At 41.0% G+C, this 12,959-nt stretch overlaps 1 protein-coding gene across 6 annotated transcripts in view; it reads left to right on the top strand.

Moving 5' to 3' along the window:
* The window catches only part of spire1a (spire-type actin nucleation factor 1a), a 36,391-nt gene that overhangs the window by 7,852 nt on the left and 15,580 nt on the right, over positions 1-12,959 (top strand). For all 6 annotated transcript variants that reach the window (XM_050034978.1, XM_050034977.1, XM_050034975.1 and 3 more), the window contains exons 3-4: positions 8,881-9,147; positions 11,696-11,821. In XM_050034978.1, coding sequence (XP_049890935.1) covers positions 8,881-9,147; positions 11,696-11,821 — 393 coding nt within the window. The remainder of the gene's footprint in view (positions 1-8,880; positions 9,148-11,695; positions 11,822-12,959) is intronic.

The raw sequence follows: 12,959 nt of genomic DNA, 5'->3' as shown, positions 1-12,959 counted from the left end.
GTGGCATTCACTTCTGCTCAAGAGGCAGAAAACCTACAACTACAAGAACACTTTGTGCCGCACCAGATTGATAAGTGCTCCTGTAATGTGAGCTTGTCCGTTTTGACATAGGAAACAATTTGGTGGCAGACTGGTAACAAATGATCTCAGATTACAGTTAATTGGTAAAATATGTTTCTGAAAACATTCTCGTTGTTTATTTTTGATTAGAACTGCCTAGTTTTATAGTTTGGTCTGAGTTTGAGAGAGAGAAAGAGAGGAGCTCTTTGTGCCGGGTTGGCAGGCATCTGAAAGATGGGAAAATGAAAGGAAGTTTATGAGAGTAGCTTTACAGATATTACCCACAATGCTATGATAGAAAACTGGTTAAAAAAAGGCAAAGTATTCCTTTAATGTAATTTAATGTTCTGAGAGGAACATTAACTGGAACTATAACTCTGCCACGGTGCTCTTCCTTGACCTAGTTCTGTTTGGATCATTCAGTAAAATTGATTTAGTGGGCAGTACACATGGACACAGTTTGTCCCTTTTGACTGATGATACACAGCAGGCCTCTCACTCTTGGTCACATTTTGGCCATAGTCTTGTGCCCCTCATGTTTTGACATTGTGTATCAGTTCCTTGTGTTAGTGAGTCAGCCAACTAGGCAATCAGCCAGTGCCACTCGCTCATACTCCTCTCTGCTTCTAGACTCTTCAGTCTTTTGGAGCTAATCACCAGCTTGCGTAGAGTTGACCCACTTTAGCTCTCGTACACCACAGAACCTGTGTTGGGATAAGCTTCAATGATATCAAACAAGATACCAATTTGTTACTTAAACTGGTCATGAGCAAGCTTTTCTCTCGTGGTGCTTTGTTGTCACCTTCATGTCAAGTTGTAAATATTTCTTTGAGGTAAAGAGTTTGAGACTTGGACCTTCTGTTGTAGCCTTAATGACAGGCTTAACCCAGTTTGTCCTAAGTTGAAAACTAAGGTGAGATTAGTTGTAGTATCCCATTACTGGTTCTACAGTTTTCCAGGTCTGCTCAGATCCCTGTGGCTCAATTTAAGCCATGCCAATTAGTTTACCAGAATTACGCACAAGGTAAATCCTCAGATTTTGAAATGGACACTAATAGTTTCAGTCATGAGTGAGAGCATGAGCAAATGGCAGCTAATGGAAGTAGTCTGAAGGGTTATATTCTCATTCTTCAAAAAGTGTGTATCCATCATACCCCAAGTTTGAGACTTGTTCACTCACGGACCTGTTTTTTTCTTGTCAATGTTAAGTTTCATATTTAAAAATTGGATCACCATCATTCCCACTTATCCTCTTTCCAGATGGTTAGATTCATTTGTCAGCTTGGCTAAGACTAAGAAGCAGTGCATATATTTGCATGCAAACAGTTTACAGTACTGGCTTCCACACTGGAGCTGGTTGAACAGGGCCTGCATGTGTCTGCATGTGAGGCTTCTGTGTTTAGTGTGTATGTGTGTTTGTCTTCTTCCCCCTGTATACCAGTCACTGCAGGCAATGAGCTCTGTCTCTACAAAGACTTTTTCTTGTCAGCTCTGACGTCAGACTGCACATTGTCAGAGAAGGAGACGTCATTTTTTACATAATTTTTAATGATGGCTGCAGATTCTTTTGAATGAGTGAGGTTTTTTTGGGTCAGTTGCGTTTGAGTCTGACTGGTATCCAGTTTGATCCCTGTATGCCTGACATTGACCAGTGACCTTATTTTCACATCCTGCTTTTAATCAGTCTATTGATTTTTGTGACATTGACTGCTTCACTTAAAAGCATTCGTGCGGCTCATATTACAGACCACAGTAAGGTTCCATTTTCTGCCTATACAGGGATTTTCACAGCAAGAACAAAACCACAGGGATGCAATTTATTGACTAATCTGCGCTATTTGAGTCAGTTTATTCTATTTATATACACCACAGAAGAAATCTATTTCTGATTTTCTTCTGGTTCAGTCAGACCTGAGAGATGAATTGAATTTCCTCTTCAGTCTGTCAGGTTTACAAGGTTTTTAGATCTTTTTTGTCACAGATATTTTCCAGTATCTGCCAGTAAGTCCTGTGTGGTATTAAGAATAAGACAAATGTGTTTTGTGTGAAGAGACAGATTTTTCTCCTTTGTCACAGCTGCCTATCAGATTTGTCTGGCATCGAGAGCCACTGGGGGAATTCTGACAACATTTAGGTCAAGCTCAGTAAGGGTTATTTTGCAGCTATAGTGACATAAACCATACTCTGTAGGTTTGTGCTTTTGGGAGGGTGTTTTTGGCACATAACTGCAGTGTGAACTTTATGCTGCTAAAGCTGTTTAACCGTGAAAAACATATGCTTTACAGTATCAAATGTAATCTTAGTGTTTGGGAGTTTTATCTGGAGATGCGTTTTGTTTGAAATCCTCTTCTCTATAGCTGCATCTCCAGGATCAGCTTTTATGCCACCCTGAGAGCTTGAAAAGAAGCCACATAATGTCAGTGATGGCTGTTTGATCCAGAGTGACATTTTCTCAGTTCTTCCAGTTGACTTCACATCAAACTGGAAAGTTTATGACTTGGAGATAAGACTGTGTTCTTTCTTGCTACGAACAGTGATGCTTCAGACTGGAGGAGGCCGAGCATCCGCTCCTGCGGTGGAAGACCTCTAGATTTAGCTCTGCTTATGTAACTGTCTGCGTTGTGATGGCTTTACTCTACTACTGCAGCAAAAGCTGAGGGCTGCTTAGCTGACTGTTTTGTCAACTCAGATGGTCACAGTGTTGCCTCAGGCTGCAGCTGCAAAGGCAAGAATGTGGTCGTGTTAACTCTAACCCAAACAATGATGTCAGGCTTGTTGTTGTTGTCTGCAAGAAAACAGACTTTTGCTCTCACATGAATTGTGCCATTAGTTGTCATATATTTAATAAGAAAGGCTAGATAACAGTTTTCAATAGTCCTCTTAAATCTGAAGTCGCCTGCGATAATGCAGATCCAAACGTCATTCATCAACTGTATTATATACTGGGCCTGTTTAGTTTACTCATTGATTAAACGTTGCTACCCTCGCTAGTCAGCAACAGAAATACTAGTCATTTAAACCCGATTAACAATGTCAAATTGCTCTTAAAATTTATACTTTTTTCATGCTGTTAGACTAGTGGACTAGTCAAAGTTTCAACTTTAAAATCAAGGAGATAAGTTGTTAGGAACATCCCTGATTGATGCCAAACTTGCCAACAAATGAAAATGGACAATTCATGAATGGAAAACTAGACTGTATTTCTGTGTAAACTGATCAGTGTGCTAAAAGACTCAGCAACACATCAGCCTTACTCTTTCCTCTCTCGTGTGTTTGTGTGAACGTTAATGATGCTCTTTAACACAAACGGCTCATTCTTTGCCCATGTGTGTACTCGTTGACTCACCGATGTTTTTCCATCACGGTTGCCCCTCTTGCACTGCTCGTTGAGCCGTCTTATACAGCTGAAAATATGTTTGTCTATTTTTCAACCTAGTTTTGTGATTCAGGATCATTCGTCCTCACAGTTTGCCATGTATGAATCAAAGTGGTAGCTTGTAAGAGCTTTTGTTATTTATGAAAGGCTCTGTGATTGGAAAACTGCAAAGGTTACAACTAAAACATGCAATGCATAGGAAAAGAAGGAAAAATAGTAGAAGATAATAGAAGTTCTGGTTAAGAGAGCAGCACACAGTAAAACTCCCTCAGACAGTAGCGCACAGCGTCGAGCCAAAGGCCGCTCGAGTTTTAGCCTCACCAGAGCAAGCATTTATACTCGTGAGTGACCAGACTGCTTGCTTGCCAGCTTGAGCTATTTGGCTCAAAATAAGACCAAACAGATGTTTTAAATTATGTGCCCCTCTTTATTTATTTTTGGTTATCAAAAGGCCAGTGTTTGCAAAGTGAACAGCTTGACCCATTTCAAATGGTTAAGTGGAAAAACTGCGATAATTTTGTTGAGTGGACCCAATATATAAGGTCATGTGTGGACAAAAACAGTCCCCTGCACGAGGATTTGGTTTTCATATTCATTTTTACAATTTATCCATCGTTTGAAGTTGTACTTTTATGTTGTTTATTAGCTTTTATTTACTAGTTATGCTTATTAAGAGTTACACAGGTCCAACATTGGAGATTTGATATGAAACCACCATTCCTTAAGGAGACAAACGTTATTCATGAGTAGAAAATTCTCTTCCTATTTGTCATTGAGTCTCGAGATGATGCCTCTGACACTGGTCTTCATGTGAGAACGAGATTCTGTACTATAAAACAACTCATTGTTGGCAAACGGGCAGTGATGTCATGCAAGTGATTAGCATCATTATTAGTTTGGCGAGCATGAGAAAAGTTGCTTCCAATGGAGAGTGGAGCTATTTGAATTGAGTTTGAGAAGGTTTTTTGTGTGTTACACACTCTCGGGATGTTATTTTTTTTCACTGACACCCAGGTGACTCATCCCGCTACATTTCCCAAGGAGCATTTGAAAATGTAGGCGACTTCCTGCGCTACCTGTGGTTGGCCAAGACCACAGCGATGGGAACATATGAGTGTTTCATCAGCGGTGGCATGCTTCCACCTATCCTGGGTGGAGCCTGGTTTCAATTAGCGGTTTGCTACCAAACATTTCTGCCTGTGCCTGAAACCCAGCAGTGGATTTTCTGGCTGTCTTTCCCAACTGCTTATCTGCATACTTGTTTCCCCCTCCTTCCTCCTCCTCTGCTTTGGCTCCTTGCCTCATTCCTCTAAGTCATAAGTCGTCAGATGAGATAGTGAAGTGTGATTAGAAAACCTAGCTGTAATTTCTCCTCTTTCCTGGTCGCTGGCTATCGATACTTAAGATGCGTCTTCCCCATTCCACCTGCCATAAACTCATGATTTAATGTCATTCTTGGATATGAAGTCACAAAGCTGTCGCAACAGGGTGGAGTTATACAGCCTCCACTGGTATTTTTTCTTTTTTACAACCATTTATGTCTGGACTTAACTGTATATTTGGCGAATTGAGTCCAAGCTCTCATTATTTATGCTCTGGAGCGCGTAAACCTGGGATAACATAAACCAGATTATTGCACAGAGTGCTTTAATTAATGATGCATTGAGCCCTTCTGTGCTAGCTTCTGTTGAGCCGTGAAGCAGTTAATTATTACAAGCCATTTTGTGTTGGCAGGGAAATTGGATTTAAACAATAACTGCTAAATCTACCCATGCCTTGCCAGTATAGCAAATGTTCCTCACATGGAAATCTAGTCGAATGCAACTGCTTAAATTACACATGGATATAAGAGGATTTACCACACTTGATTATTGATGTTTACCCTATGTGGTCCAGTGTAAACGTTTGCATCCTGGTGGCCTATGAAAGAGACCCCTTGTGCTGTCTGTCGCTGCAGGGAATCTCCGCCTACTACAGTGCATGTTGTCCTACAGATGGATTATAAGGTTACATAATGAGACACTAAGGAATAGGATATTTATTTTAGCCCTGGAACAGGATTATCAGATGCACACAGAGATGGTTGATAAATGGTGAAAGTACAAGACCAAAAAAAAACCCTGCCTTTCTCCAGGAAAGAATTGGATGAATAGGTTAGGTTAGTGTCGGAAAATTCAGAATGGAGGCTGTTGCTGCTTTTGTGATATTGGTATTTTGAGTGCTTGTTCTTTTATTTATAGAAAGCTGACAGTTCAAAGATCTGATTTGAGAGAAGAACCACAATCCCATAGCAGTTTCTAGTGACACACATTTAGATACAGACTCACTGTACCGCTCAAAAGTGTTGTACACTTTACTCTCTTGACAAGCAAAAATGGTAAATAGATACAAATGTTCTTGTTTATTTACTAAGTTTTAACATAAACCGTTTCTCTCTCAAAGCTCTCATGACATGTACATCCCTAACACGCGACCACTCAGCCTCTCTGTTTTAGACATGACTGTTATTAAAGCTTCTCATCTTTGTAATAGAGAAAGCTCTGGTCATGTGGTCAGGTGATGTAGCACTGTGACGTCTACACCTTTTCAATGCAGAGAAAAGCTGTGGATAAACATGGAAGTAGATGCTAGTTAAACATAGAATTTGAGGTCGTGTCTGCATGTGTACGGATATTTTGGAAAACAGATATTTCTTTTCAGCATATAAAAAAACATTCTCTTTAAATGGCCTTCGTTTTACAAAATATCTCCACACTAGAACTCAATAACAACACCAAATGCTAGCTGGGCCAATAGGTGGTGATGAAGGCTACATAAACTAAACCTCAAATGACAGAAACATTCTGAGCATGCGTAGTGATCTTATTTTCCGTCGTCATTTCTGACAGCCTGCAGACGCTGAGGTGGACCAAAACGGAGCATCAGATGCCTCCATTCATCTGTACAGCATGTAGTAATACTAAGTAATTATATAAAGTGGTCAATAGGCCTAGCAGTGCTTACAAAATATAGAAAAATCAAACAGTAGTATGCCATTGTTGTTATTGTCTCTGGTGCATACTCGTTACACAAAGCAACAATCTGCATGCGTAAATTTAACACCTTGTTTTCACAAATCTCAGTTAAAGTGACCGAAAATATTTTATGTGTGGACGAAAGGCCAAAACGCAGAGAAAAATATAAGTTTTAAACTATGTCTTTGTATGTGTAGACAAGACCTTAATGGAATAGCTGCACATGCTCGCTGTACAGTAGAAACACTGTAATGGCTGAAAAATTCATGCCTCTCAGAAAGATCAAGGGCAAACACAGTCTATAGGAGACTTAATGAGTTTAGTCCAAACGTGATGACAGCACTCTGACTCAGTATGACAGGTGAGTTACGTAATGATTTTCTGCCTCGGTTGCTGGATTTAATGATCCCAAACATGCTCAGTCAACACCCTTCCCTTTTGTGCGCTACACTCCCAGACACCACGGCCAGGTTCTGTTCACTGTCACCTCACCCAAGCACAGCTAGCCGTGCCCATCAACGTGAGCTTCACCCACAGCAGCACTCGGTTTTATTTGGACACCTCCCTTTTTCAACAATGTATTCTCTCTGGATAAGAACACGCAGTACAATAATGGCTCGCAGTATGCAGCACTTAAAGGAGCAGTTAGCTCATTTTATTACCACAACAAAGCAATGTCAAAATAGTTTTGAGGTGAGGTGTTGTTTGTGCACAAACAAATAGGTTGCAGCTAGTGGTTTCTATCCACATCCAAATCCTGCGCTATGCTTGTAGCCACAGCAGTTGCACAGTGACTTAATTGTCCTGTTGAATGTTATAGAAAACAATAAAGGGCACTCTTTAATACCCAACTGGAAGCTAGGAAAAGGGGGCATGCTGTAGTATATTTTGCTGAATGCTGAATGTTACGTTATTAATGTTGGGATGCCAAAAGAAACTTAACTTCCATAGAATTTAAAATTTAAGTCATGGAAAAAGTTTTTCAGCACTGAAAGGAGTTGAAGCGAGATGTATAGAGAGAACTGGTCATAGTGTTGGAGGCGAGGCCCTTTTCATCCCTATGAAAGTTGCTTATTGGCGCATGAAGCCAAAAAAGCTTGATTTCCATGGTATAAAATTACCTGGATCTTCAGAGCAAGCCCTCCGCTAACTTGAATGAGGATAAAATGACTTCATTGTGCAGCTCTTCTAGACGTTTTAAATGTTAGCGAACCGAATGGATCAAATCCTGACAGCGAAATTTCATATAGAGACATTTTATGGCAGTTGTGATGCTCAAAAAGATGTATCCACTGATTTACAGTTATCTCTTTGACAGTGTAAGTCTATGGGATAAAGTCTTTTAGGGCCCCATGTCATCCCATGATGAACTTGGACATTGTACTTCCACGTTTGGCCACTGTGTAAAATTGGCTTCAAGGCCCAATGCTGTTTCTGGGGGTTTGAGTTGACATGTCCATCAAAGTTTAAGTCACAAATTGAGCTTGAAGTATCAGCTGAAGTGGATGGAGTGTAGAAACCAAAAGATTTTTCATTACTTTTATTATTTCATTATCAATTAACTAAATATTTTTAGTCAGCAAAGGCCTACACAACTTATTCATGTACAAACTGATGAAGAACCAACAGCTCCTGAGTTCGTCGTCAGTGAGCTCCTGTTCTGTGTGGAGTTTTTAGCTCCTGCTGCTCCTGAACACTTGTTGAACTGAGAGCAATGCTTTGATTAAGTTGTTAGGGGAGGACATTGCACAGCAGAACCAACTTATCATGCTGCAGTGAAAGAAAAACTTTGTGTTGTCGTAGCCCGGTGGTTGTTTTAGACATTTTGGAACAAGCTGCAAAAAAAGAAAAAGATAGGTCATCCCCTGTCAGTTAATGAGGGGAAGCAGCGATGAAATGAAATCATCCCCAGATTATGGTAATAATCACGCTGTTTGGAGGAACACTGTGGCCTCGTTTCACATCTGGGTTGAGGACATGAACTGTCTTCTTGTCCTTTTACGTTCTGATGTAGATGGAGTTGTGTATCAAAGAGGTGGTAAGAAATTGGGTCTGTTCCACGAGGATGTGCTGGTGTGCCATTAATTATAGAGCAGCAGGGGGTGACATGAAATTGAGAGTAGTCTCTCAGCTGGAAAGAACATAATGTTGGCACACTCAACAGGAAGTAAACAAATGACAGTGGGCAGTAATGAAAATAATTTTACTACACTCAGCCTCCTTACTTGTATATCAAACCAAAGAATTTGTGTGTATACTGGAATCATACTCTATTTTTGTCTTTCATATCTAGTCCTGCACCGCCCTTTTTTCTGTGGAATCACAGCTGAAACAAATTATTTTATTGTACCCAAGTCTATGAAATGCATTTATTTATTTTCCAGTATACAATAATAAACTACAATAACTTATTTGTCCATTGTCCCACAGGTTATTGACTCACTGGGTGTCATGATTTACAAAGCTCTGGACTATGGCCTCAAAGAAAACGAAGAGCGTGAACTCACCCCGCCGCTGGAGCGCCTGATCGACATGATGACCAACACAGACAAAACTGAGAGTGACCCCTGTCCTGACGAGGGCTACGAAGCCACAGAGGAGGAGGATGAGTGCGAGGAGGAAGGGGAAGAGGAACCCGTCCCTGCCACCACCACCAGCTCAATCAGCAGCATTCGTAGCTATCGAGACCTCATCACGGTGGGTTGCTGCTTTATTTTTGTGTTTTTCTCTTAGCAGCTGGCGAACGATACACATGGTGCTCAGCTGCAGGTGATCAGAGCAGATGGATAATTTTCAGTAAGATGCAATCTGAGATACACCAGGTGTGTTCAAAACAAAAGTAGAATCCTCTCACTCTGTAACACTCCCATAATAACTCTAATCATTTACTGCGACAGTGCAATCAGTCATGGTTCGAGGGATAAGACTGATGTAGATCCATGACGGATCAAAGTTATCATAGGCGCATTAAATGTGCAGATTCTTCTTTTGCTTTGAATATTTGCTCCTTTATTCCATTTTCACATCAGGTCTGTTAACAGAGCTCTGCATCCACACATCGTCATCACTCCAGCTCCAAACAAATTCCCCTGATGTGGGCCGTCACGCTGTAAATTCCCCAAGTAGCTTCTGAATATGAGACTGGCAATTATAGCTGTGTAAACACGCTGGTATTTGGGGAATAGGCTTAGAAACTTTCACAGCCCGTTCCTTCCATATAATGAACCCGGTGTGGAACACAAACAGTGCGTGTCTCGCATTGCTTGCCTCCCAGTTCCTCTAACAATCATTCTCTTGAGTGTAAACTGCAGTATGTTGGTATGACATGACCGGGGTAGATAACACAGCACATTCCTGGCTAACCTCCTTCCTATACTTTTACTCTGCTGTTGTGTCGGGCAGCGGGAGGTTGGGTCGGCGAGGGTTCAGCCAGACGAGGAGCTGACAACAGATGACAGGACTTGCAAGGGAAGCATCCCACTAAGACAGGAATAGTTAGACACTGAATGTGCTGAATGGGTTTCCTCATTGCTTCAGTGAAATTGAGTGAACAGAGGAGTGGCAACATGAGCTGTCATGCTCTTAACCAAAGCTGTCAATCTGGAGTTTGGATTGTAGCCCATTAATAATCGCTCATCAAAGATTTAAAGGATTTCCCACAATGTCAATTTAACACCAGATCTTTAGACTGTGACATTGGCATACTGTTAATATACAGCTTTCCCGAATTTTTGCAATAGATAAAGTTTTGTGCTTGGTCATTGTTTTTAGCATAAACAGTGGAAACCACCGATGCAGCGGTATTTTAAGCATGGCATTAAAGACACTCACTGCTCAGGTATCATTTTTACCTGTGTATTTCCTTCAAGTGGACAAGGAAGAAGACACGGACTGCTGAGTCAGACATTCCTGTGGCTAGCCAAGCCCTCTAGGAGAACATGAAAAATATGTCATTCATCTGGTTTCCTCCTTTTGTGTCACTGGAGATAATTGACAGCTCATCCATTACGCTGGCAGGCAGCCTTTATTATCTTTACAATCACAGTAACATACCATCAGGGTCAGGACTTTAAATGGTGCGTAAGTGATGCTAGTCAGGCAATGATGCGCCGACTTGGCGATCAGGTTTAAACTCTGGTACGCACTGTTTTTAGTCACAGCAGCATGGCTACATGAGCCTGCCAGACTACACTTTGGTCCAGACTGAAGTATCTCAAGAACTCTTTGATGGCATTTAGACATTTTGTACAGACAGTTATCGTCCCAAGACGATAAAGCCTACTGATGTTGGTGATCCCCTGACATTGTCTCTATTACTGCTCTGAGCCAGACTTGTTTGTTTTGTGTTTTTAGAAGGACTGATATTAAATATTATGCAGACTTCATATCCCCCCATGATGACTTGTGATAACTTGGATTTTCCCATTCCTTTTTTTTTTCATCTAGTGCCATCATCAGGCCAGAATTGTGATATGACCAAGTACCTAAACACACTGAACTAAGATGGTGAACATGGTATACATCCTAGCAAAATTACTGATTCAGTTGGGCTAGATTTTAAACCCAGGAAATGTAGATGGGCTACACATATTCAGCGCTGCACAGCCCCTTCTTCCCTGCACATACTCTCACTCAGTCAAGCTCAGTATCTTCAGCACGTAAACAGAACACCAGCAAAACAAACACCAGCAAAGAAAAAAACTGCCCATACCTCTGTTGCCAACAACCATGTACGTGTCAAATACAAGTAAACAGAAGAAGATCGAAACAATAAGCAAGCTAAAATGAAAGGGTTAAACTGACCCTGAGCTGACATTGGTTGGGATTTCTTTATGTCCTGTAGCTCTCTCCACCTCAGGAAAGCAGCCTTGATGTTTACTGCGCATGTGCAGTGCTCTACAGAGATGAGAAAGATGCGAGGTGGCTCACTCGTTAGCTTCTTCCATACAATATATATGCAGTTTACATATTGTCTTATGTCAGATTTATGTATGCTGGGCAACTCAGAGGTTGCTTCTGAGCCAGACTGAAGTACCGTTGTGCCTCGGTTGTGTACAGTTATATAACTATCTATTTATGCATCAGTTATGTAGGATACTAAAATATGTACTTTATGTTGGCCATGTTTAATTCATGATTTATACACAAGTTAGTTTTATTTATTTGGCCCAAAATCACAATTTCCCTCAAGGGGCCACTATAGGATACCGTATATAACTAATTCCTTCCCTTCTCTCCTCTACAGCTATGTTCCTCACACCTGCCCAGCCCATCCGACGCTCCAAACCATTACCAGGCTGTTTGTCGGGCTCTCTATGCTGAAACCAGGGAACTACACACCTTTCTGGAGAAAATCAAGAGTGCCAAGGAGGTAAGAAACTCTGACAAGTGACATCTGCAAGTTATTGATAAATCTGATAAGGATGAATCGCAATCTGGTGGAAACACAAGCAGTGCCTTCTGCTCACCCACTTGTATCTTTTTTTTATCACCATAATTGATAACACACTTACACAGGAAGTGAGTCACCTAATCCTATTTCAGAAATATTAAGTAACATCTACGCTCACTTTCATTTATTGCCACTCATCCATATTCCCAAAGTCGGCTAATTTTGTCCATGAGTCATACTCAACATTTGACTCATTTGCACGTCATAAATCAAATCAAAATTCAAAAGAAACTGAAAGTGATATGGAATGCTTGTAAGCATAGAACAGATTTGCGTATATAAGGAGGTACCAAACCCACCACTCTGCTGTGTTTACTTGAATTTACTGTGTAGAATTCAATTGGTTGAATTAGGATCTGTAAGGCCAAGAGACAGACACTGGGAAAAGAAAATTCCAGAGTGGTGCCCAGAAACTGCACAATAACAACAAAACAACCCATGAAGAAGTAATGGTCCAGAATGATTGAGACTGTGTGGGTGTCCCTGTATGACCCCCTTGTACGGCCAGTTGGGAACTCATCGTTTAAATTACTTCACATGACTTAACTCTGCATGGATGTGATCTGGCATCCCGATTCTCCATTATTTCTCATTTATTTCTGTACATAGAGTATTGATACTGGAGTAATTAAGTATGATTAGTAAGGGGTTCCCCCTCTTAGGCTAGTTTCAGACTGCAGGCAAATCAGATTTCTCAGATCAGATCTTTAAGACTGACTGTCCACACTGTCATTTGCAAGTGATCATATCAGATTATTGTGTCCAGACATCACCAACCTTTCTGTGTGGGTTGCTGTGGTGACAATGTAGGCGTCAATAACTACGTAGCTACGTTGGTAACACGGCTTTCCAAAATGAAAGCATGAGAAATAGGGGTGCAGAACTCCTCTGTCGGCAGCTGTCTCTAGACTGTTGTTCCTCATGTTGTCCTCTTAAGTGCTCTGCTAGTAGCAGCATGGATTCTGCTCAGCACTTCTGTCACTCTGGATTTGACATCATTGTTGTATGTTGCATTTCGAGTGATAACAAAAGTCAATGTGAAGCCAGAGCTTAAGGA

Source organism: Epinephelus moara, chromosome 22 (genome assembly GCF_006386435.1).
Source record: "Epinephelus moara isolate mb chromosome 22, YSFRI_EMoa_1.0, whole genome shotgun sequence".
NCBI lineage: Eukaryota > Metazoa > Chordata > Actinopteri > Perciformes > Serranidae > Epinephelus > Epinephelus moara.
This window is presented reverse-complemented; position numbering and strand designations above follow the sequence as displayed.